The 26,119-nt window shown below is 39.4% G+C and overlaps 1 protein-coding gene across 1 annotated transcript; it reads left to right on the top strand.

Moving 5' to 3' along the window:
• Window positions 1-579: 579 nt before the first annotated feature.
• b4galnt3b (beta-1,4-N-acetyl-galactosaminyl transferase 3b) lies at window positions 580-24,807 on the top strand. The gene is made up of 20 exons (XM_069711179.1): window positions 580-715; window positions 8,288-8,343; window positions 8,456-8,539; window positions 10,496-10,591; window positions 11,659-11,749; window positions 11,871-11,971; window positions 12,067-12,134; window positions 14,515-14,593; window positions 14,740-14,806; window positions 15,022-15,156; window positions 15,295-15,404; window positions 16,207-16,307; window positions 16,536-16,603; window positions 16,708-17,905; window positions 18,598-18,845; window positions 19,769-19,922; window positions 20,017-20,089; window positions 20,253-20,406; window positions 22,705-22,831; window positions 24,196-24,807. The coding sequence occupies exons 1-20, from the start codon at window positions 580-582 to the stop codon at window positions 24,305-24,307; spliced, it is 3,258 nt and encodes a 1,085-aa protein (XP_069567280.1). The 3' UTR covers window positions 24,308-24,807.
• Window positions 24,808-26,119: the final 1,312 nt, after the last annotated feature.

Raw genomic sequence — 26,119 nt, 5'->3', positions numbered from 1 at the left:
AACTCTAATACTCTAAACACATATCATCTCTGCTGTACATGTATGAACTCAGCGCTGCGTATTTGTCGTGACTGTGACATGTCCTTTCTTTTACTTTGAAGGCGAGCCCGTCCCTTTTCCGGTTGCATTTTTTTTGTGTTGCTTTCTGTCCGTCTTCGTTAAATTGCGTGCAGAGTCAAACCGGTGTGAAATTTCACCATTCACTCCACTCTTTGTGCTGCTGCGTCGTGTGCGCCGAATGCGGGGCGAGGTGGAGCAGAGGTCAGGACACCGGCGGAGCGCAATGCGTGAGAAGGAGCAACAGGAAACCTCCCGAAAGTTTTAAATGATCGAGTGCCCAAGTGTATGTTACCGGCTCGCAGCTCAGGTCAGTGTGGGATTTTTCGCGGGATGAGAGCCACCAGGGGACCCGCGCAACGGGAATATCCAGTGTGCGGGTAGTGCGCACCTACGGGGAGCAGCGGTGGGTGGCACGCAGGCGGGCGGGCGGGCGGACAGGTTCAAGGTCCCCCTCCTGCTGACAAAACGGGCGATTCGACAGATGAGTAGCTCGGAAGCAAGTCTCGCCCGGGAGCCAAGATGATCGCGGCGTTTTTCCCCTTGAAGAAACTGCGACGAAATGTTAAATATCTTCTGCTTGGGGCGATTCTGCTGGTCGGAGCTGTGGCCGTGTACCATGAGATGGTTGCTGCAAAAGCAGGGAGCAACGACATCGGTAAGTCCGCGGTTGACAGTTCCGTACACTGTTACTCAACAAGTGTTTGTCACTTTGTAGAAGTGATGCACCGTTTAGACTGAGCCTCGGTCTACAAACAACTTGCAACAATATGAGGAAAAGCAAGAACTAAACTTACACAAAGATTGGGCTGCAATAAAATGGAAGGGTAAAAAGAAGTTACTAGAAAAGCAGTAACTTAAGATGTTTTAATTGGTTTTAATTTGGAGTACTTCCATTTGATGCTACTTTATATTTCAACTCTTGTGTTCTACTCCACTATATTTGTTTGACGGCTTCAGTTACATTTAAGATGAAGATTTGACACAGCGGATAATATAACAAGCTTTTAAAATAACACGCATTGGTGAAGACTTGAAACTTGTGCTTTGCTACCTTTTTGTTCTCTGTCGTCTTACTAAAACCAGCATCAGATGTCTGAGTTGTTAACAGTTCCACCAAATAGGGATTATTTTCTTTACACTTCTCACATGGTTTTCAAAAAAAGTCCATAAACTCAGAACAGATGTGTGTATCAGAACTTTGTTTTTTCTTATTTCCTATCCCAGTGACTGGGATATCTTATGTTTTTCCTTTGTGTGTTTTGTTCATAATCTTTATGTTGCATGAACTGGAATGACAGTCTGCATTTTCTTCTCTATTTTTCTTTTTTTGTATTACTGTCACTGGACCCCAAACCCACCCACAATATCCCTCCCCAGAGTGACCCTTCAGGTTTATCTGCTGTCTGTATATGAAACTGTATATAAAGTAAACTTGCTCCACCTGCAGCAGCTACAACAGTAATATGCCGCTTCGCTGTTGGTAAACCAGGAGAATTTTCTCAACCCATAAAGCAACACATAATCCTTAAATTTATCATAAAAAAAAATTTAAAAAAAAAAATGCCTAATTCCTAATTAGCAAATCTGGAGATGTGTGGTTTTCACTGGACAGGATGGACATGAACAATTGTAATCTGAAAAGTAACTAAAAACTGTCAGTCACATGTAGTGGACAAAAGGTACAATATTTGCCTCGGAAATATTGTGGAGTAGATATATAAAGTTGCATAAAAGGGAAATACTCAAGTAAGTTATGTGTACTACTTGAGTAAATGTACTTTGTTAGGTTCCACCGCTGTTGGATTGGATTACATCTTGCAGAGGTTTTCTGGTCATTCAGTGCAAAATCACATAATAGAATACGTTTAAATAACTGGAAATGCATAATCCTTTAAAGCCTCTATTTGAGCATGAATATATCAACCTTTACTTTTCTTTAATGATGTAAGGCCCATTTGCTTAGGAAGCCTCAGCCAACAGCAGGTGAAACAACAGGTTGATTTAAATATGTGGAGCAATGTGTGTGTGCGTTTTAAAGTAAGAGGGGGGATGGGGGAGGTCAGATCGCAGGTTGACACTCCGAAGGAAGTCTCGTCTCACACTGGGTAACCAAGCTCCCTGCCCTTTACCTTATTTACACCTCTGCTTGCCATCTGTTGCATTGCACTCACACTCAAGTCTAACACAAGGATGTCACCACTCCAGAGTGGATGGAGGTGACAATAGTGAAGTTGGTGTCCACCCACAAGAGAGGAGTAACAACACATGACTTTGAACAAAGCCTCAGCGTGTAAACACACGCCTCAGACCTACATTACAGGGCTTGCCTATATGTACTCGCATTCCTGTGCTGTAGCCCCGTCATCACAGTGGGGCTTCAGACAGAGCAGAAGGAACAATATTAAGATCTAAATGTGTAAGAATGACAGGTGGGCATTTAGACACACAAATTGTCAGCATTGTTCTTGGATTGTGTGGTGTTTGCGGTGAAAGCTAGCTTGGTGTTCCGGTTACTTAGTTTAATTATGCTTTTCAATAAGAAAACAAACTTGTATTTTGAAAAGTTATCGATCAACTGTCATGGCATGTAGTCTTAAGCATGCTGTTTGTTTTAAACTGCCTTGAGTGAAATTAAAGTTTTATGGGACACATGCGGTAAATAAACATGTCAGACAGACATTTGAGGTAAGTCCGGGTAAAAACAACGAGTTATGTCAATAAATCTCTCATTAAATTATGACCACTAAAGTAAATACATTTTATCATTATAAAATAGTTTTTAAATGCTTTGAGACAGCTGAAATCTGACTTAATTCAATCTAAATCCATACAAGGAAGCTGTGCATAATAATACACTCATGTGGCTCCTATTGTAAGCTCTTATTGTAATCAGTGATTCACATCTTCAGTAATTTGCATGGTTCACCAAAAACAAATATTAAATATTCTTACCTATACAAAGTTTCCTCATGACGCAACATTAAGTGAAGATTTGGAGTTCGTTCATTCATTCATTCGTTCATTTAACTAATAAAACTCATCTCTGTTCATCTAAATGACATATTTAGAAGTTTTTTTTCAAGATAAAATAATCCCCTAATGCCTTTAGAGTGGCTTAGATGGTAAGTCAACACCTCTGCCTTCATTCAGTACTTGCAGAGCCATGAATATGCAAACAGTCCCTGCCAAAATGTCCACCCACCCCTCCACTGGTTGTTTGCAGCTCATACTGGCAGCATGATGATAATGAAAAGTGCCACCGTGCAAGTTGATAGGATGGGTTCCTTACTTATGTGACACATGAAACCCTGGCTGACTGAATTTGTTTTTGAGACTGTTGGTGATCAATGCAGTTCAAAGTGGAAATGCTCAGCGTTGGCTTTTATTTATTTTTTTTACTCATGATTCTTCTTCTCTACAAGGATAATAACTTGATTGTCATTGGAGTGGGTATTTAAGATTTATTTTTATAGAGACAAGTACATTGCATGGATAAGTGCCACATATTGTAGCTTCTAGAGCTGTTAATCCATTCACAAATACACTGGGCATGATGGGTGTGTCATATCATATTGTTCACATAAACATTTATATAATCTTTAGTATGACAAAAAAATTCATATCATGACTAATGTCAGTATTCTTGGCATCATGACATCATATTTTACATGCATAAGTTATGCACACCAACAATAAGCATGGCTGAAAGCAGCTCCACAGTGGATGAGTTTGCTCCAAACAGCGGCGTGACGTCAGTCGTGTGGAAGTGAAGTGGTTGCAAAAGATCACGTGTACAACATTAAGATCAACAATGATTTTTTTTTTTTTTTAATATTTTGTCATATTGTTAAGAATAGCGTAATTGCAGAAATATCCTGAAATATCATGATATTATTTTAGTGCCCACCCCTACTTGGCATTAAGCATTACATTTCATAAATGTTATCACCTTTAATGCCGGTTTTACTGCTCACTATATAAACATAAATCTGATTCTATGATCTTGCGCACATATACTAATATCATCCAATGAGAATATAGATGGAGAGCTAAAGGAAATGCATAATGAAACAAAGAGGGCTTTCTCACCATTCGGTGCTCAGGTCTTAGCTAAACTATAGATCCCATCAAAGGGTCTAATATTATGAAATAGAGCCTATTGCCTTCTTTTGGTTCTTCATCACTGTAAACTTCAGTTAGGTGAATGATGTGAGACTGGCAGCACAGGTTGCTGCAGGAATGCTTAAAAGCTCAAGGCTTGAGATGTGGGTCTTTTAAGGGAAGGCTTGTTTTTCCCACATGCAGGCCACATGGGTACTTAACAACATAGATAACGTATGAAGTGACTCGGTTAATAAATGTCCCGATGGAGAAATGACTGCCAGGGTGGTCAGGTGATTTTTATGTGGTGATTCTCTGTACTGGGCCTGTACCTCATTTTGGACTAATCCTTTGGGAAAAGTTACAAAGCTTTAGTTGCATTCATGATAATAACTCTTACAGTTTTGGTATTTTTCATTGGAAAACATTTCGGCATTACCCAGTCTGCAGTGTGGTACTGACCCATGACCGTTTACTATGCAGTTCAAAATGTAAGTAAGTTTCACAGTTATACAGAGCCTTTGTTCTAATTACTCCTGTTATAGTATTTGTGCTTTGGCACATTCAATTTGAAATAAAATAATGGCTGCTGTGTTGAAGTGCCAAATCTCAGCTTTAATTTAAATAGGCTTACACCTGTGTGATGCAGCTACGGCTCTTTTAACACACAGCGGCCAAAGTTTTGGTCTTCAAAAATGTTTGGACAGATACACATGGTGTTGAACAAAATCATTATGTTTGTGGAAAATCCTTCGCAGTGAAAGACTGTGTGAGGTCTTTGACCCACAGACGGCTCCAGACACTCTCTATCTTCCCTGGTGACACCATCTTTAGATTTTGCTCGTTCTGGGGTCTCTGCTTTTAGTCTGGTCTTCAGCAAGTGCACTACAAACTCAGTGTGATTGAGTTGAGGTGATAGACTCAGCCAGTTGAGGATATTCCACCTCTTCATCTTGAGAAGCATTTTTGTTGATTTTGTCGTATGTTTAAGATCATTGTTCTGCTGAATGATGACATATTTGGCTCAATCTGACCACAAAAATGGTCCTCAATACTTCTGCATTCACCCTGTTGATTCTGTCAGCAGGGAAGTCATCAATAAATGCCAGTTCAACTGGTACCAGACATGCCCAAGCCAAACAAAAGTATTACTATGTTTGAAAGATAAGGTGGTGTAAGATTGTAAGTGTTCAATAGTGATAGACTTAGCCAGTTGAGGATATTCCACCTCTTCATCTTGAGAAGCATTTTTGTTGATTTGTTTGTATGTTTAGGATCATTGTTGATTTGGTCGTATATTTGGGATCATTGTTCTGCTGAATGATGATATATTTGGCTCAATCTGACCACAAAAATGGTCCTCAATATTTCTGCATTCACCCTGTTGATTCTGTCAGCAGGGAAGTCATCAATAAATGCCAGTTCAACTGGTACCAAACATGCCCAAGCCAAACAAAAGTATTACTATGTTTGAAAGATATGGTGGTGTAAGATTTTGGTCATAAGGTGTTTCTTTCTACTTTCCTCTTTTTATGTTTTTGGTACAGGTTGATTTGTTTTTGGTTATTTCAGTCCATATGACTTCACTCCTTTCTTTTTGTACGTTTGTTTACTTTTGGAAGTTTATCAGGGTTTTCCTCTTTTGGTAAATCCGCTGAGGTTCTGGTTTTGAAGTTTTCTCTTATTTGTTGACGAGGAAACATGTACACCCACTACCTCCTGGAGGGGATTGTTTACTGTGCAGTCAGAAAGGTGTTCTTTTCCACCATGCAAATGATTTTCCAGTTAATCATAACACTTGTTTTACTTGCTAATTTCCCTTTATGCTCCTGTACTGTTAGACTACTCTGTTGACTTCAGTCTTTGATTTCTCTCTAGAGGATTTCTGCTTCTTTTGCCTTGTTATTATCTTTTTCATTTGCATGGTCACCTCTTTACTCCGTGTATTGACAGAACAATCCACCTTGATCTAAATGACAACTCTCAGGTCCATTGATCCACGGATCCACATGTGAGCTTGTTTGTGCATGAACCAACTTTGAAACAACCCGCAGCTGGCCGAAAAAAAATGTAGTAGTCAAATATCCAGTTACTTTTGAACACTTACAATTTGGGCACCATGTGTTAAAAGGTAAATAACACCCACAGTGATTTTAATATTAATGTAAACCTCCTCAAATTAAAATCGGGATTTGGCAGTTTTTTTTTTTTTTTTTTTTTTTTTTTATATATATATAGTATCCATTATTTCAAATTGAATATACAGAGGCACAACACCTGGGGAAGAAAACATGTAACTGTCCTAATACATGCACTTTGGACTGTTCGTCATCGTCCGATGTAAATTGCATGTTTGACTGTCCTTTGTTCTGCTGGCTTCCACATAGCCTCTCCCCTCAAATCCACATATAAGTGCAGTCCAAACAAATTGTACAGTAGGGACATTTTATGGCTGCTTCAGGGGAGATCTGCGCTAAAGCTGGAATAGAGCATCCAAACTGGACAAAATAAACCAAAACATTGAACAGACACATAGAATAGCCACTTGAAAAGTCTTTTAGTTGTTTTGATTTACTTTTTGTGCCCCTATGTGAAGGCAGAAAGCAACTGAAAACATTTCAGCTCTGCTCAGTGAATTTGACCAAAGTTATGAATATTGTGGAAAAAAAAGGCAACAGAAATGGTTGGTAGGGAAGTTGAATGAGAGCAGATGGAGATAAAAATACTCCTTTCTTAACCATCACTCTAGAATTACTTGTGTTGCCAAAATTGGCCCCCGTCTCTCAAGGGTGTGTGTGTGTGTGTGTGTGTGTGTGTGTGTGTGTGTGTGTGTGTGTGTGTGTGTGTGTGTGTGTGTGTGTGTGTGTGTGTGTGTGTGTGTGTGTGTGTGTGTGTGTGTGTGGGGAGATCCCCACCCTGGTGATAATGACAGACCTTCACAAGCACTGTAACCCTAGCTCACTCACAGATACCACAAGCTCCTAAAGACAAACAAACACTGAGGTCCTGTTTTAAAATACACGCAGCCCTATAATTCGGAAGATGACGGAGGAGGTTGGGAGGACTAATATTTCTGCATCTGCTCTGCCAGAGTGCCAGGGATTTTTGCCAACACAGGAGTGCCATGGCTGCTTGGAGGCTGCGACTGATAGGCGTTACATTCTGTGGTCATCAGCAGTGATTTGGAACAGGGAGTGGGTGACACTCCCCTAGGACACTGGGCTTCATTGTTTGTGTAACATAAGCCTGCAAGAAATGGAGTCTTTTATAGGAAAGACTGGAAATCTGGTTTCACGCATATGTGACCTACTATCAACCATCAAACAAGTTAGAGTAATTACACTCGGTCTAGGGGTGTGCTGTTTGCAGGAATTGGCATTGTACCAGAATGATTTGAGATTCATCATAATTAGCACTAGAGTTGTCATTTATAGCTCTCCAAACATCATCGCAGCTAAATCTGATTCAACTGATTTTATTTTATGTCGCCAGTCATAACAAGCAGGTAAAGCCACATGCTTTTTCAGGATTAGAATATGTTTTGTTTGAAAGTAAAGTCAGTAAAAAGCCAGTGCGAGGGTAACAACTTGTTCCACCTCCTGGGGAAATCACAAATCCCTTTCAAATCAATAGAAGAGACCACATGACAGTGTTGCCCATCTGTTAGTCTGACTGAATATTGGTATAATTCAGTCAACACTATTCTTTTCTACTGCTATCTTTGCATTACCATTTTCAACATCCCTGTTGCAACAGGAAGCAACAGCAACCTACATGCTGAAAATGTTTAACAAAGATGTGGATTATGCAATAAGGCAGGCCTTCTTTGCCTCCCCCTGTGCAAATGCCCCCCTTATATAATGATATTAATAATAATATTAACACTATTTTGCAAGGGCACCATCGCTGCATCCTGGACTTAGTGCCGCCCAAGAGGATTGTGATTGTTTACAACCAAGACAACAGGTTGTTTTTTTTTGCCTGTATCCTAGAATAACATGCGTATGGGTGCCGTTAGGCTGTTCTCCAGCGCTGGCACAGCACGGTGGTTTGGCTATGCGAGACTACCTATCTGTCAACAGTTTTTGCCATGCAATGCCCTCAATGTTTTCACCCATTTCCTCAGGTATGAATCCCGAGGCTGACGGCAGCAGCTGGAGAAGAGCCATGTCTGATGAAAGGGTAAGGATAGCGCATAGAGAAAGAAGCACTAACAGAAAAAAAATAACGTTTTTTTTGCAGAGGGGTGAAGGAAACTGCTAAAGTTAAACCAAACTTAATATGTGTTTTCCAGGTGAGAAGGGACCATCGACCACAGCCTGTGGAGGATGCAACTGCTTGGATCTCCAGTTATACTCCACAAACCTGGAAACCAGAGGTGTGTGCATGTGTGCATACTACGTATCACCTCCTTCGAACTCTGAATAACCTGCCTGGGCTTGCTCAATTCCCTCTCACATCAGTGCATTTGCTTTTGTTTTCAGTGTCTTCCCTGCTGCAGATTCTGCTACAGCAGCTTCCATTGCTTTAGGGTCCTCGTATTTCCACTATATTAAGCAGGGCTGTGGTTTGGCCAGTTGCTCGCACCTCATGTTTCATGTCCAAGGGAAGCTGTTGCTGTGCCTGGCTTTCCAGGCCAATGTAACCCAACTTCACATTAACATTGTAATAGTCCCAGTGATCATGTTTGTGTGTGTGCCAAGAGGTCTTTTTCTGGATCTGGTCCACACTCCAAGAGTATTACTAGGTAATAAGGACAATCAAGTATCACAAAACTTTTGACCACATACTTCGATATCAATATTGTAATATATCGGTGCTTTCACAAAATATTTTCACAATGAGATTTTATAAATCATCAGTCATGTGAATATAATGACTTAGTGGGTAAGAGCATATAATAGAAGAGCTAGAGTAGTCTGGTAAGTTCAGAAAACGAAATCACTCCACTATAATGCAGCCTTAAAACAAGGAATAGAAAACATGTATGCCAAATCAATATGCTACAATATCCAAAATTTAAGACTATATCTAGTTTCATGTCACAATATCGATATATTTTCAATGTATTTCCCAGCCCTAATATACATGCCACAGAAGATTTTACCCATATTGCCCACTTCTATAACCAAACATTTCTTAAGTTATGTCTGAGGGTGTTGAAGGTTTATTTACATGAGTAATTATTTTAAATTCTGCAGTAAATCATAATCTTTCAGTTTTTCTAACAGTTTGAGTTCCATCAGCAGAAGATGAAGTCCAGCTGAGGTCTCTCAACATGTTGACAGCACAGAACTTTATTAATGTCACAGCAGATTTAGGACACTGCTGATTGGAAGGGAAGTTTAAAAAAATTGCAACAAAACAATCATTTAAATACAATAAAATTTAGCTCTACAGCAAATAATGTCCGACTCCTAGACTCAAGTGTCCTTTGATCATGGACCTACTACAAAATTCTTGTTAAATAATTACAAGCAATAACCATACAGCCTTTTGTCTGAACATCAGAGTCAGGGTCATGCTGATATTTAACTAAAGATTAGATTTAAATGATTATATTAGATGTGCTAATGACAGCAGAACACTTAGCTGGATAAAATCTGAAGAACTATTGGACTAGTTTTGGCACTGTCCTGCAGTATTCTGTCTCTGTGCTACAATCAACACACACATGCACACACACAGACAGATCAGATAACATGGCCTATTTGGCAGATGTCACATAGGTGTCCGTTTACAGTACACCTGGGCTCCTACTGAAATGCGACTGCCTCGCCATTTACGTGTACGTGTTTCCATGTTTCCTACTGACTTTCACTGAGGTAGTTTGAAATGTGACTTCCATTGTCACCCACTTCCTGTGGTCCTTCCTGTTACCCATGTTGACAGTAAACACTGTTTACATAAAGGGTCAACTTCTCCAGATTACACAGAAAACATTTGCTCACTAGGCTCTGCTGGTATCTACTCATTAAGATAGCTTTGGTTTTATTAGTATTATTTTGAAATAAACCAAAACTATCCACATGGCTCCTTACTATTTAACATAAAAGAGAATGTATGTTGTCTTGTGGTTTGGGTGAACAGACTTGCTTAGTTAGACATGTTTACATATAGGAAGAGGTGTGGATTATAGGAATTGGGTGGTTGTTGAAAGCAGCAATTTTGTCACTGTATTGTTGTACAAGTGGTGTTTAAGGAAGTGTGTATTTGTTGGTTTTAGTTTGCTAAGTACTGAGGCCAGATGGTCAATTGTCCCCTCTGCTGAATGACTGCAGCACAAACACTGGTGTGTTCCTAACACCGTCACCTCTCGTCTCTTTTCCTGCAGTATAAGGGACAGGCCAATCTGCATGTCTTTGAGGACTGGTGTGGCAGTTCCACAGATGACATCCGCAAGAACCTGCACTACCCGTTGTATCCTCATGTGAGTCAGACTCTGAAATCTTCTCACTTTGCTCAGTTATTCAGAAATTATGTTTAACTCATAATTTACAATTTTAGTCCTTCGGGCAGGTCAAGTCATAGGTTTATGACCAAATACCTGCAAAACAAAAGACATTCCCATCAGCCTCAGCTGTACTTTGGCCAGCAAAATGCAGTGACTGTGTTTATCTGTTCCAAATTTAAAGCCTTTGTTTCACACAAAAAATCCACTAGCTTTTTATACACTCCCCAGCAATATACTACGGGCCTGTTTTTCATGAAACCTGGTGGAAAGGTGTAGAATGGGCAAAGAAGGAACCCATGCAGTTTTGGAACAGATCTGAATTACAGGGTGGATGCACAATTTTTTTTCATTAACATTGTGAAATAGGGCATTTGGCCTACTAAATGACATACATATTTAAATCCAGTAGACGGTAATTAAGTGCAGTAGTGACAAAATGGCTAGTTCCGAAATACGATGACTCCATATCACAATCCACATACTCAGGGATACACATGCTGTTGCTTAAACTTAATACAACTTGCAGTCATTATGGAGCACTGTGGGACAAGAGTTTCTTAGGGGAAAACTGGAACCGGTTTGTAGCATCAGCACAGTTGTAAATATATGCAGAAATAGTAGTTACGGTTGCAGATTCCCATGTTATAGAAGATTGGGCTTCTGGCCTTGGCAGACTCTCTGAGTGCCCTTCTAGTTGATATCGGTGATGGGTGTTGGATTTTGGTCAGAAACTTTTTTTTCTAGTTTTACACCAGACCACAACATCACCAGGATTATTTTGTCACACACAGTTCCATATCACTCACTGGTTGTGTAATTACACAACTGACAGAAGTGCAACAGAGTGTTTTATGTGGCAAAGAAGACATTCCTGCACACACTCTGACACAACCGTAGGCAAATACACTCACACATTTGTTTCACTCAGAGGTGCATTCTACATCCACGTGCAAGATCCTCATGCCCCTGGACTCGAAATGTAGTCTCACTTTGAGTCAACATCATGGCTGATCCTCAGTGTTTCCCTTTCATCGCTCTTTTAGTCCAGGACTACAGTGCAGAAGCTGGCTGTCTCTCCTCAGTGGACCAACTATGGGCTCAGGATATTTGGTTATCTACATCCATATACTGATGGTACATCTTTTACTTTTTCATTTAGTTGCTACCTGTTACCTCACAGTACATGCGTGTCATACTGTACGCCCTCTGTCAGTCTCTTTATAGCTTTGTCTCCTTTTTTCTTCTCTTCTCTCAGGAGAGTTTTTGTTTGCGTTGAGCTCTGATGACAACTCTGAATTGTGGCTCAGCACAGATGACTCTCCCCTGAACTTGCAGTTGCTGGCATGGGTTGGAAAGGTATGCAGACTTGTCATCTCCTCAAATGTCGGCTTGTCATTTTTCTCACACTTGTATCTGTAATATTTGTATGCGTGATGGTTTTTGTTTTCTAGACTGGCACAGAGTGGACAGCCCCAGGCGAATTTGAGAAGTATGCCAGTCAGACCTCCACACCAGTTAGGTGAGTTGGACCCAAACTAGATTTTGTAGTGTCAGATCAATAGCTGTGCTCAACAATATGTGTAAATTCAAATTCTGTGCTGTGTGTGCGCAGACTGTGTAAAAAATACTCTTCCATATTCGCTGAGAATTATTCAGTTATTATTTGAAGACCCTCCCTCCGCCTCCGCTGCATGTACACAGACAAACACACTTAGAAAGATAAACTAACTCGCACTGTGGCTCTGGCTCAAGTACCATCAAACATGTAAACCTTAAACCCTCGTCTTGACAAAGCTGAGAAGCATGTCTTTAGCTCCATCTTTGAGATCAGGGCCATTGTTTGCTCTCCAAATCCAACATCAAACTTACTTTGTCCGGTGAAAAAGCTAGCCATTGATTGTTGATCTGCAGATGGCCTGTCTGCTAGGTGCTATGATATGTTAGTGTGACCCGGCAGAATTTACACTACACCTAATTTTTGTGTTATTTGTTCTACATAAAGAATTCTGACAGTATTAGTCTTTGCATATTTCTGCTGTTTTTAGCATCTAATCTCAGAGCACTGCACATGTTTTATCAGGGTTTGACATCTATATGTTCTTCCTTCCCCCCTGTTTGCTGTTTATTAGCAGTTAGAAAACAGCTTTTATTTTGTATTACCCCCACCTTCTTGCAGTAGTAATGTATTACTACCAGGAGCCAGTAAAAACAACGGAAATTCAGACGACGGTTGCATGAACAATGAATTTTTTTAATTGTTTAATGAAAAAATGAAAAATCATTACCCATCCCTAATACAGACATACACAAATAATTACCTTGGGTATTATTTGTTATGACTAAAACTCTGACAATGTGCTTTCTCTGAATTGTGTGGTTTTAATTAATAGTGGCATCTCCCTCGGGCAGTAAAAAGCCACCCCCCAACTGTAACCAAAAACTGGTTTAAGTATTGTTGAGATCCTGATTGCTACAGCAATATAAAGTAGGTTGTGTTGCCTTTTTCCAGCTGAGATTCTTCCATCTCAAACCAATAAGAAAAGCACATGCAAAATAACACTGACAAATTGCAGGAGTATCCCTTTAAGCACATCAAACCAATGCTTAACTGTAAGCACCTCAAACCTAGCAGCCCAAGTACAAGCATTTCATTGTAAAAATGTGTATGCTTCTGTTTCTATGGTAAAACCACAACATTATGATGTAGGTGCTGGAAAAAAATTACACAACCGTGTCTAACTTTGAGACACCATTATTGCCTGCATGCTGGAAAGCCTTGTCACACAGCGTGGGTGTGGTTTACTATTAACTGGGTAGGAAAGTTTGTAGGCTGTAGACCAGTTTGGTGAGCTGACACCAACAACAGAAAATGCAAGTGCATGTGCAGTTGATTTGATTTCAAAAAGTATGTTGCATGTATGTGGGTATAAAGTGTAAATGTTTATGTTTGAAGATATAAAATCATAAGAGTGAACCTAATATTAACAAGTTATATTATATTTATTTTTTTACATGCACAGAGAAATTTGACAAATGTATCAACGCACCCAATAACAATGTTATACAGCAAAAGTAAACAAAAATCCTCCCAGGAGAATCCAAATTAGATAACAATGTTTGGGGATTATCTAAGTTTGTTACCAGTTTGTTACTGGCTTCCAGTACTTTTTTAGGATTCAGCTGAAAAGATTTTTTGTGTTTGTTTTGAAATTATTACAAGGCCTAACTCCCCTCTCAAAGTTCTGATATAATTCATATTCACTGTTTCCCCAGGCAGCTGAGATCTTTTCACAACCTCACTGTGTTTAAAGAGCACGACTAAGGGCTAAGCGCTCTGTCAGTCTACATGCCGAACCTTTTGAAGAGTCTGTCAGTTGATATCAGATCTTCTCCATCTCTTAGTGGTTCTAAGTCTAAAGTTAAAACCCACAGCCAAGTTAGCAAGAAAAGGTCTGCCTGTATTACCTTATTGGGAATTTTAGATACGCTGTTTTATTGTTTCATCCTGGATTGTACAGAACTTTGGTCGATCATATGTTGTTTTGAAGGTGCTTTATAAATAACATGCATACATTCATACTGGTATCTGTTTCAACACTAATAGGAGCCAAAATTTTAAAAATAATAATTATAACGAAGACAAAACAAAGGGTCCAATAGACTATTTTTAGACATATAAAAGACAAGTAATATCTGCTTTATCATCCTCCATCATCTGGAGGGCAGAGAGGGAATGAGTGATTTTTATAAAAACTGTAAGAGCAGCTGTAGCCCCTCTGAAGAGTCAGGACCTTCACGCTTAAAACTTTGAGATCATATTTCTTTGGGTTAACAATTTCTGTTTTATGTTTGATGTGGCTTTAACGTAGTACTGAATACGAACCTTTACTGTCTGACAGGCTCTTTGCTCAGAGGAGATACTTTTTTGAAGTTATCCACAAGCAAAACAACAGAGGGACTGATCATGTGGAGGTGGCAGTAAGTATCCCAGAAAATGTTCTCTCCCTCTTTTCTCATCTTGTTTCATTGGTTCCAAATCTTTTGCCAAGTCTGTGTTAATTTTTTAGGTTTAATGTGAGTAATAAAGTAGACTGACATGCAGTTCTTTGCTTGTTTTCACACAGTGGCAGCTCTGGGACCAGGGCTTTAGGTTTATGGTGATTGAATCCAAGCACCTCTCCCTCTATATTAGTAAGTACACACATCATTCCTGCTACCTGAAAAGACATCAATCACAGTGGATCTGTATCTGTCTGAAGGTCAGCTAAAACTCCATCACACAGTGTCTCATAATCTATAAATGTTTGCCTTTATTATTCTGCAAGGGAGCTCAAAACTGTAAGTTAGTGGCTTTGTTGTGCAATAAGTACAAAGCACGTATTACATTCTACTGTCTCATTCCACAGATGAGTCTTCCTTGTTACTGAGTGAAGTTGGCCACATACCACAGACGGCTGCAAGTCACCAACACACCCCCACGAAACACCAGAGTGCTGCAGCAGACATGCTACGTGAAGACCGGCGAGACTCATTCTACCAAGGTGAGTGTTTGTCGCTCAGTTGAGTCATCACTTCTCCATTTCCTATCATTGCGGATGCAAGCATTGTGCAAGTTATTTTCTCCTTCTAAATGCACAAAGTAATCTTACGTTAAAAACTGCTTCTTTTTTTTTTTGTAGTGCCTCTGATAAACAGCAAGTTCCTACAAGGTGTTCTGCCTGACTGCTCGTACAAACCAAGCTACATCATCAAAAACCTTCCCCTGCGCCGTTACCAAGGACTGCAGTTTGTATGTATTTACTTTACATAGTTTATTTATTTCACTGTAATTTGTGCTGGTTCTACTCCAAATTACTTTGCTCTTCATTATTCAAGGGCCACAATAGAGTATTGGAATTAGAGAACCATGTTTTTGCAAAATATAGAAAGCACTGAGGAAATTGTGTGCCACAGTGATATGAGACACTTTTTCCATCTTTAATACTCCTCTCATGCCTTGTTTTTAAATGAGTTCCTGTTGTGCTGAGTTGTGTCTTCTATTTGAGGAATCTAAATTGCATCTGTTTATTTTACATTTCCTGGGGATCAATTAAAGAGAGTTAAGATATACTGCCCCCATTAGGAAAAAAAAAATCCCTGATAAATTGTACAACTACTACTAAAGTCTCTGCTGGTTGCCTGGCAACATCTTGATGACTACAAGACTCAAGGATGTCCCGGCTTTATCCCCCGTAGCACCACAGCATTTAATTTTCACACTTCAGTTCTGAATGGATTAAACAAATTAGAAAGACTGTGTTAATGTGCTTTAAACAAAGCCAGGCTAGCTGTTCTAGTCTTTATGCTAAGCTACGCTAACTAGCCTTTTTTCTCATTAAATTAGGGCAAATTATTGTTTTGAGAATTTTTCAAACTTGAACTTTACTTCTCATCTCTTCTGAAATCTGGTATATAGTAAAAAACCACATTAGTATGTTGTTCTTATCTCTGCACCCATCTGCTCCATGTGACCTATATTATACAAGATAGCATGACTCACCTCTTTTTTGTACCAAACAATAAACTCGTGTCGTCTCATTTCATCTCCCCAGGTCCACATGTCCTTCATCTACCCAAACGACTACACTCGACTCACACACATGGAGTCCGAGAACAGCTGCTTCTACCATGAGAGCACTTACTACATGAAGATGTGAGACCTCTGAGGAAAAAACAAATATAGATCCATGAGTAGTAAAACTTGCTGGAATATTCTGTACTAAATGAAAATATATATAAATAGTTTTACAGTGTCACCAACAGAGGGTGCTATGCCATTCAATCTATGGGAAACTTTTCTTGTTCTTTGAAAGCTGCATGTAAAAGTAGTGATTTGTGACTTTAACGTGAGGTCATTTTGTGTTTTGTCCTTGGGATCCAGATACGGTTTCTCTAGATACATGAAACTAGACCGTCCAGGTACACAAGAAAAAGGAAACACGGAAAGAGGTATTTCATACTTCTTTACAAACAAACTAAACTTAAAACGAAGTTTCTTGTATTGTCAGTCCATTTCACTCTCATTTTCTATCTCTGCTTCTGGTGAATGTTAGATTTCGGTTTCCAGAGGAGGAATTCATTTCTGGATGAGGAAGACGAGTTTGGCAACGAGGTCTATGAAAAAGAGAGGGAACCCCAGGCGGGCCAGATAGATAACGCCCTTTTTCCAGATTATGGGGATGATTATGATGATTACGCTAAAAAACGCAGGCGCAAAATCTTCTCCTTCGTCATCCAAGAAACTAACAAGACACTAGAGAACTCTTCTGATACAAGATTGCACATGGAGGAGTTGCAAAGGAGACAAGGGAAAGACTCTGCTGAGCGGCTGCAGTCAGTGCCAACACAAGCCTCAAAACAAAGCTGGATACAGTTTAAACAAGAGAGCCCAGTTAAAAAAGTCAAACGGATAAATCCAAAACGAAAGTTAAGACCAGCAAAGAGACAAAAGGTCAAATTAGCTGAGAGACCAGGAGAGATTAATCCACAGATACTGGCTGACACAGAGCAGCTTAAAGCAAAGCAACAACTACTTATTCCATCGAAACAAATCGGCTCTGATCAGCATCAGATCCAGAGTTTTCATAAAATGAACCAGACCGAGATCCGGAGGCTCAAAGACTCGCGGCTACAAAACATAGAGAGGGATGCTCCTCTGCCTGAAGAACCCACCGTGGCCAATCGGTGGCGGTTTGTAACCAGAGAGAAGGAGCTCCAGCCAGACAACACCAAGCGTTTTGCCACTCCGATGAGAGACATCAACCGCCATTTAGTCAGGTCAAATCAAAGGGACAGAGATACCAGAAAAAACCTCAGGAAAAGAGAGATAGAGATTAATATGCCTCTACAACAAGGTGTAAAAAACGACATCTATAGAGCTAAGACTCGAGGGAAAATGGACAAAAAGTGGTCGGATATGAAAGGAGAGGGCGACCAAGTTGGGAACGAAGACGAGGTTCACAACAGGGTTAAGAGCAGGAGAGACAACAGGGAGGGTGAGAGAGACTCTCTATGGGGACCAGAAGAGGAGTTTGAAGGTACTGATGATGAGGATCTTACGCCTGCACCAGTGTTTGATACTCAGGTCAAATGGAACCAAACCTTCCAGGTCAACCACCTGGACCTCCAGGCTCAGCGCTCAGATTGGATCGACCTGCGCTGCAACATCTCTGGAAACCTGCTGCTCCACTCCAGCGATGCTTTGCCCATGGTCAAAGCTTTCATGGACCAACTGAATGAAAAACACAATGGGTAAGTGTGTGTGTGTGTGTGTGTGTGTGTGTGTGTGTGTGTGTGTGTGTGTGTGTGTGTGTGTGTGTGTGTGTGTGTGTGTGTGTGTGTGTGCGCGCGCACGCGTGCCATCTTGTCCTTTTTAAAAAGCGTGTGACCATTCTGCAAAAAACAAAATTTAAGATGAAATGACTTAAGTACCCTCCAACTGTAATGTGTAAATGATGCTTTCACAGTAATGCATCACTAATACGCACCGTAGTATACAATAATTTTACACGGACAGGATACACTTTATTTTTTCATTTTTACTAATGTTTACATACCTTTACTCGTTTTACTTATGTTGTACTTTGGGGCCTGTATTTCATCAATATTTTGCAGTATTTGCAATATTTATTTTCAAGTATACATAAGATTTAATATCTTTCCTTTCAACAGGAAAATAATACAGTTACTGTAAGATGGTACAGTTTTAAATAATTCAACTTTTGAGTGATATTACACAGCGGTGTTCTCAGTTTTGTTGTACTCTGTACAATATAGTCGCCGTTTTTAAATCAGTTTTTGCAATATTTATTGAGCGTGTTGCATCTTTTAATTAAACACGTGTCTGATATAATTAAATACCTAATGAAATAATGTGGAAAACATTCTGTAATTGATGTACACTACATTTTACTATGTTTTCCTGGCTCTGATTGACCTTACAGGCACTTTACACTGGTGCGTGTGGTTAACGTGGTGAAGCGTGTTGACGAGGTCCACGGTAGCCGCTACCTTCTGGAGCTGGAGCTGAAAGATGCGAATGGACAACTGCTGCGTCTGTCACACTACATCTATGCTCTCATTCGCCACGACAGGGACTTCCGCTTCCAACAGTCTGAACCTCAGCTGGCGCTGTGCAACCCAGTGGGCTTCCACTGGAATCCTCTCGCCACCGTCCACCTCATTGTGCCCGGTACTGCTTTAGCCTCGGTCATTGCAGTTCAGTCCAAGATTCAAATTTAGCATTTACCAAATCACTCTTTTACCTTTTGCTGTTTACAGAAACGTTCATCATCAAGGTCCTCAGGAATATTTTAGCTTATTTACCAACAGTTTAGATATAAAAACTTGAAAGATATTTTCAAATTACACAAAATTAACCTCAAAATCTCAGTTCGGATTTCAGAGACATTTGAGCTGCTGTTGTAAATGCAACGTTGACCTTAATAGTCATATCCTAAACACTGTGTTAATATTTCATTACTCAAAGAAAGAAAGGCCTGTGTTATCTGCTTTGTGTTAGGCCACCAGTGTCAGATTCAAAAGATTCAGACTTCCTGCACGGGAACAAGGATAATATCCCTGGGATGAGATCTTAACAGTAAAATGTTAGCCACACTGGAGACTGTGATGACAGGACTACTGAATTCAATCTAATACAACAATGACGTGTCTTTGACACGTCTACATAGTAGTACATAAAGCACATAATAGAGTTCTGATGTGAGATTGATTTATTGAGTGTTACATTGCATGTTGTTCTTCACTGTGCGTGTTTTTTTTTTACCAAAATGTTGTCACTTGCCATGCCAAGGTGTATCTTTCATCTACATAACTTCTAATACTGCTACAGTACTCTTACCATGTAAAGATGTGTGCCTCTTGAGAGTGAATGGCCTTAATGGATAGTAAAGGTCAAAACATATAATAACTGATAAAAGAGCTGATAATGATTGTGGTTACATTTTTATATATATAATTTAGAGCACATATATCTATGCAGGTTTTCTATATGCATGCACTCATGTAATCTGTCCGATCACCCAGTGAGAGGAACCTATAGCCTATTCTATAATATTATAATTATAATCTTATAATTTTTTATTTGTCTGGCAGTGAAAAACCAGGCTCGGTGGGTGCAGCAGCTGATTGCTGACATGGAGAAACTGTTCAGACAAACTGGAGACGCTAACTTCAATCTCATCATCACTGACTACAGCAGCACTGACATGGATGTGAGGAAGGCTCTTCAGAAATCCTCACTCCCCAGGCATGTCTTTGAGTCATTTATAAACTGAATACAAACTTGCATTGAGGTATACATATTATGGATGTGCTGTGATTGTGCTTGTGGAATTTATTAGGTACCAGTACGTGAAGCTGAGTGGGAACTTTGAGCGCTCCGCTGGTCTGCAAGCAGGTGTCGACTTGATAAATGTGAGCACTGCAACATCGCTCAGCAAAAAGCATTAAGGCTGCATCCACACTAATATGTTTATAATTTTAAAACAGAATTTTAAAACCACTGTGTCGAACCAAATGTCACCAGGTTATGATACCAAATCTTTGGATATTAATGTTTCCCTCCTCTATCTCTCAGGATGATCACAGCATTGTGTTTCTTTGTGACCTCCACATCCACTTCCCGCCCTCAATCATCGATACCATCCGGAAGCACTGCGTGGAGGGATACATGGCCTTTGCTCCCATAGTCCTGAGACTTGACTGTGGTACTATGCCGTTAGAGGCCAGAGGTGGGCACAGATACATATTTGTAAATTTGAAAAACATCAACATGATGATGATGTCTAACTCTAAACCGTTTCATACTTGACTGCTAAATATATTTAGAGTTCTTTCATGTGGCCAAGAAAATGTTAAAAGTCAGTGAGAAATTCTTGAATCTGTTTCCCAGTTTGAATGTAGGAAACTTGGCAGATGTACAGCAAAGAGGGAAAACAGACAATAACTACAGCAACTGCCATTTTAAGCCTTTTATGTTCTTGCCTTTACCTGCCTGTATTTGGGACATATCGAACTGCTTATTGTACATTTTTCTCTTTTCTGCATCAAGATTTCTCTCCTCTTACATCTAGTTTGTCAGTTTAGGGATTCACTATAAAACATACAGTATACAGTGGGTACGGAAAGTATTCAGACCCTTTTAAATTTTTCACTCTTTGTTTCATTGCAGCCATTTGCTAAAATCAAAAATGTTCATTTTATTTCTCATTAATGTACACTCAGCACCCCATCTTGACAGAAAAAAACAAAAATGTAGAAATTTGTGCAAATTTATTAAAAAAGAAAAACTGAAATATCACATGGTCATAAGTATTCAGACCCTTTGCTCAGTATTGAGTAGAAGCACCCTTTTGAGCTCGTACAGCCATGAGTCTTCTTGGGAATGATGCAACAAGCTTTTCACACCTGGATTTGGGGATCCTCTGCCATTCTTCCTTGCAGATCCTCTCCAGTTCCGTCAGGTTGGATGGTGAACGTTGGTGGACAGCCATTTTCAGGTCTCTCCAGAGATGCTCAATTGGGTTTAGGTCAGGGCTCTGGCTGGGCCAGTCAAGAATGGTCACAGAGTTGTTCCGAAGCCACTCCTTTGTTATTTTAGCTGTGTGCTTAGGGTCATTGTCTTGTTGGAAGGTGAACCTTCGGCCCAGTCTGAGGTCCAGAGCACTCTGGAAGAGGTTTTCTTCCAGGATATCTCTGTACTTGGCCGCATTCATCTTTCCTTCAATTGCAACCAGTCGTCCTGTCCCTGCAGCTGAAAAACAACCCCATAGCATGATGCTGCCACCACGTTTCACTGTTGGGATTGTATTGGGCAGGTGATGAGCAGTGCCTGGTTTTCTCCACACATACCGCTTAGAATTAACGCCAAAAAGTTTAATTTTGGTCTCATCAGACCAGAGAATCTTATTTCTCATAGTCTGGGAGTCCTTCATGTGTTTTTTGGCAAACTCTATGCGGGCTTTCATATGTCTTGCACTGAGGAGAGGCTTCCGTCGGGCCACTCTGCCATAAAGCCCCGACTGGTGGAGGGCTGCAGTGATAGTTGACTTTGTGGAACTTTCTCCCATCTCCCTACTGCATCTCTGGAGCTCAGCCACAGTGATCTTTGGGTTCTTCTTTACTTCTCTCACCAAGGCTCTTCTCCCACGATTGCTCAGTTTGGCTGGACGGCCAGGTCTAGGAAGAGTTCTGGTCGTCCCAAACTTCTTCCATTTAAGGATTATGGAGGCCACTGTGCTCTTAGGAACCTTGAGTGCTGCAGAAAATATTTTGTAACCTTGGCCAGATCTGTGCCTTGCCACAATTCTGTCTCTGAGCTCCTTGGACAGTTCCTTCGACCTCATGATTCTCATTTGCTCTGACATGCACTGTGAGCTGTAAGGTCTTATATAGAAAGGTGTGTGCCTTTCCTAATCAAGTCCAATCAGTTTAATTAAACACAGCTGGACTCCAATGAAGGAGTAGAACCATCTCAAGGAGGATCAGAAGAAATGGACAGCATGTGAGTTAAATATGAGTGTCATAGCAAAGGGTCTGAATACTTATGACCATGTGGTATTTCAGTTTTTCTTTTTTTATTAATTTGCACAAATTTCTACATTTCTGTTTTTTTCTGTCAAGATGGGATGCTGAGTGTACATTAATGAGAAATAAAATGAACTTTTTTGATTTTAGCAAATGGCTGCAATGAAACAAAGAGTGAAAAATTTAAAGGGGTCTGAATACTTTCCGTACCCACTGTACGTAGTCTAAAATGTTGTCTTCCTCAGCTTGTTGTCTATGGCAACACACCCAGATCAATAATCCTTACTGGCTATATCTGCTTTAGTGAATTGTAGCATCTTGTTTTGCCAGGCTGTAAATTAAAAGGTTTTGCTTACAAGATCCAAACGGGAAAAAAAGATGTAGAATTAAATTAGTTTAAAAAAAAAATAGATAAATGTGACCACTAATGTTTTTTTCAGAACAGTTCTGTATATAGTCTACATCAATTATTAATTAATATGTGACTGTACTCTGTATTTCAGGTTCCTGGGAGGTCAATGGCTTTGGCTTGCTGGGAATCTATAAGTCCGATCTGGACGCAATAGGTGGGATGAACACCAGGGAATTCACAAACCGCTGGGGAGGAGAAGACTGGGAGCTCCTCGACAGGTGAGTTCCTCAACTCCTCGTGTTTCCTAATGTGTACATATTGTCTGTTACTTTTTTGAGTCCATTTCCCCTGTTAACGTTTTAAAACCATTTTAACTCTGTTTGGTTTGCCTTTTTTTTTTTTTTTTGGACACCAGAAGTAAAAGGAGCATTTTAATTTGCATTAATGATTTCAGAGTCAGTGACAAAGGACAGCTTCAGGCACAAATCTGTCATTTAAAGAGGATGGTACACATTTCTGCACCAACAGTAGACAAGTAAACACATTTAGAAGGAGAGGTTGGACTCAAATTTGGGGAAAAACTCAATATGCTCCTTTCACTGATAATTAAAAGGGTATCTCTACTTGTTCCTTGTAGAGACAAAAGTAATTCTAGTTATCATTGACAGTAGCAAATAGAGAATACTGGCAGACACTGAACATGACAGGCTGTTTTTACATAACGGTGTAAAAGACTTGGATTGTTTTCCATTTTCTTAAAGTTCCCACAGTGAGTGCCTCATTTAGGTGACTGTCAGTTTTGAATAACCTTTTACCACATCAAACATCAAGGTGACAATAACAAGCATTTATAAATTGTGCTATCAAACACATCAAAACTGAAAAAATAAGCAACAAATGCTAAAATCCACCTAATAAAAGTTCTGTAAATGACATAGAAAACTACACAAAATCATGACCTGAATCTGTAGCTCCACTCTGCTTTACAGAGCTGTTCCAATGAATTTCAGCTTATTGTTTAGCGTTCCGGCCTCCAATAGTACTTTCTTGATTGATCCCAACTGCTCTCACAGTGTTGTCTTTGACTGTAGCAGGCAGCTGCTTTCAGCGCAAATGATGAGCAGATTTAACAGCTACAAGAGCCAGATATTTCTCCCCAGGAGAAGGTAGAAACCAAACACAAACTTACATTCACTAGGCAGCCAGTAACGGAGCCCAAATTAATGATATTGCTCCATAACTGCTGGATGTGCACGTAAGTGTTTGCAAAGAAGTTTGCCATCTATAAAGATGATATGTAGATGTTTCCGCTGCTCCCAAGAGGCCAAAATTGAAAAAGAGATTTTTAATCTCAATGGGACTCTCCTGGTTAAATAATGGTTAAATAATTGTTGTTGTTGTTGTTTTTTAAATCAGTTATTACAGATATAAATTGATTTCAGTTTTGAACAGAACAAAAGAAAAACATTCAACCGGGTGAAATATTTAGTTTGTATTAAATGATAAGAAATGTGAAAAACATAAACATAAAACAGCTACCATCTGTTTATTTTACTATTTCACTGATTATCCACATAGTAAACATACTTAAAAAGTTTGAGAACCACCTTACGTAAAATCTCCCCTCTGTTCTCGCCTGCAGGATCTTCCAGGCAGGACTAGAAGTGGAGAGGATCTACTTGAGGAACTTTTCCCACCACTATCACTCCAAACGTGGCATGTGGAACCGGCAGATGTCAGCAAGCCGCAGGTGACCTTGCTTGCTGCTGCACCACCACGTCGCCACGATTACAGCCATGGCAACCAGAGCACTTTAAGGTGGAAGTGTGATACCTGCTATGTCATCGTAATGACATCCTGACCGTCAGAGAGTGTGGCACAGGATCGGGACCGTCTTCATTCACTCAGACTTTGTGAAGCAGGTAGCAGCTCTGAAGGTCGTTGCTAAGGAGATACTTACTAACTGATATGCTCAGAGTTTATTTCACTGGATATACTGTTGACTACTAAAAGGGTACAAACTAATGACTTTGATTCTAAATATGAAGATAGTGGTGGGAACAATGTCACTGACTGAGACCGTGATCTGCAGTTTACTGGCTACAAGGACATTATCTGATCCAAAGACAAACCTTGAGGCTGAAATTGCAATGCACTCTCCAAGGATGTATACACACAAGTGTCCTAAATCACAAAGACCAGTCTTGCACGAATCTTAACTGTAGAAAAGTGTTTTTTTCATCATGACAAAAATGAAATAATCTACAGTCACATACATGTGTGTATATATATATATATATATATATATATATATGTATGTATGTATGTATGTATATATATGTATATATATATATATATATATATATATATATACACATGTGTATGTGACTGTAGATTATTTCATTTTTGTCATGATGAAAAAAACACTTTTCTACAGTTAAGATTCGTGCAAGACTGGTCTTTGTGATTTAGGACACTTGTGTGTATACATCCTTGGAGAGTGCATTGCAATTTATATACATATATATATATATATATATATATATATATATATATGTATAGATTATGTAGATTATTTTTCATGTTGTAAATTACAGAAAGCTTTATATTTATTAAATCAATGTTTGAAGGCTTTTTTTTTTTTTTTTTTTTGCATTTGTGTCTAATGTTATTTCTAGGGATAGACATGTACCTCAGTTTACCTTTTGATTGCCCTCCCCTGTTTGTTCTCATTTATATTAAATGTGTATTCTGCTCTGCTGTAATGCTTATTCAGGTACTCAGTGGTGTTTTTACAGACAAGTCAGGAAAAGCCTTAAACTGTAAAATTGGAAATATTGAAGTGATTTATAATGGTGTCATTTTGATATTATTATTATTATTTTTTAAGGACTGTTAATTCAAAAAGTTACTTTGAGTTGGACAGAGTCACAGGCTGCCTGCTACACTGCCACTGACTGCAACTAAAAGTTGAGTAGGTGGAGGGACTCGAGAGTCAAAAAGTAGTTTGGCAATAGTCAGGCAAGTCTGTTTGAAAACAACATTAAGGTCCAGTCAACAACTAATGTTAAATGTATGTAATGTCTACACAGCCAGTTAATGACCTTTTTACTGATCTTCCTGCTGTATTTTAATGTTTCTTTATCAGAAGAGTTAAAACACTGTGACGCTAAAGCTCCTATGAAATACTGTTTTTTTTTTTTAACTGTCAATGCATTAAGTTCATATACAAAAATGCAGTTTGTGAAACATGATCTTGTGTATTTATGATATTGTTATTTAAAACTTGACCAATAGCAGCGTTTTCTTGTCGTTCACATTCCTGTTCAATGAAATTGTTGTGCCTTTTTTTTGTGTTTTTTTTTTTTTTTATCAGTCATTCAAAACTGATACATGTTGAACAGTTTCACTTGTTATTTAGGGCGACAAAGACACTGCACAGTTCTGGTCTGATGCCAGACTTTGATGTTGGTTTTGATTTGTAACACTGCTAAAACTGGTGTGAAGTTTTTTTGGGGCTTTTTTTTCTGTGACCACAGCATTGATTCTTTTGAAATTTAGCTTTT

The sequence above is a fragment of the Brachyistius frenatus genome, unplaced genomic scaffold (assembly GCF_029030835.1).
Source record: "Brachyistius frenatus isolate BFR_SWC_R1_liver_20210118 unplaced genomic scaffold, ASM2903083v1 Contig_97, whole genome shotgun sequence".
NCBI classification, from domain to species: Eukaryota; Metazoa; Chordata; class Actinopteri; family Embiotocidae; genus Brachyistius; species Brachyistius frenatus.
Note: the sequence above shows the minus strand (reverse complement) of the source record. Positions and strands in the feature narration are given on the sequence as shown.

Excerpts from the sequence above, each read along its gene's own strand:
- b4galnt3b (XM_069711179.1), top strand. The coding sequence starts at position 580 with ATGATCGCGGCGTTTTTCCCCTTGAAGAAACTGCGACGAAATGTTAAA. Across the intron at positions 8,540-10,495 it reads CACAAACCTGGAAACCAGAG|TATAAGGGACAGGCCAATCT; the intron begins GTGTGTGCATGT and ends CTTTTCCTGCAG. Across the intron at positions 14,807-15,021 it reads GCACCTCTCCCTCTATATTA|ATGAGTCTTCCTTGTTACTG; the intron begins GTAAGTACACAC and ends CTCATTCCACAG.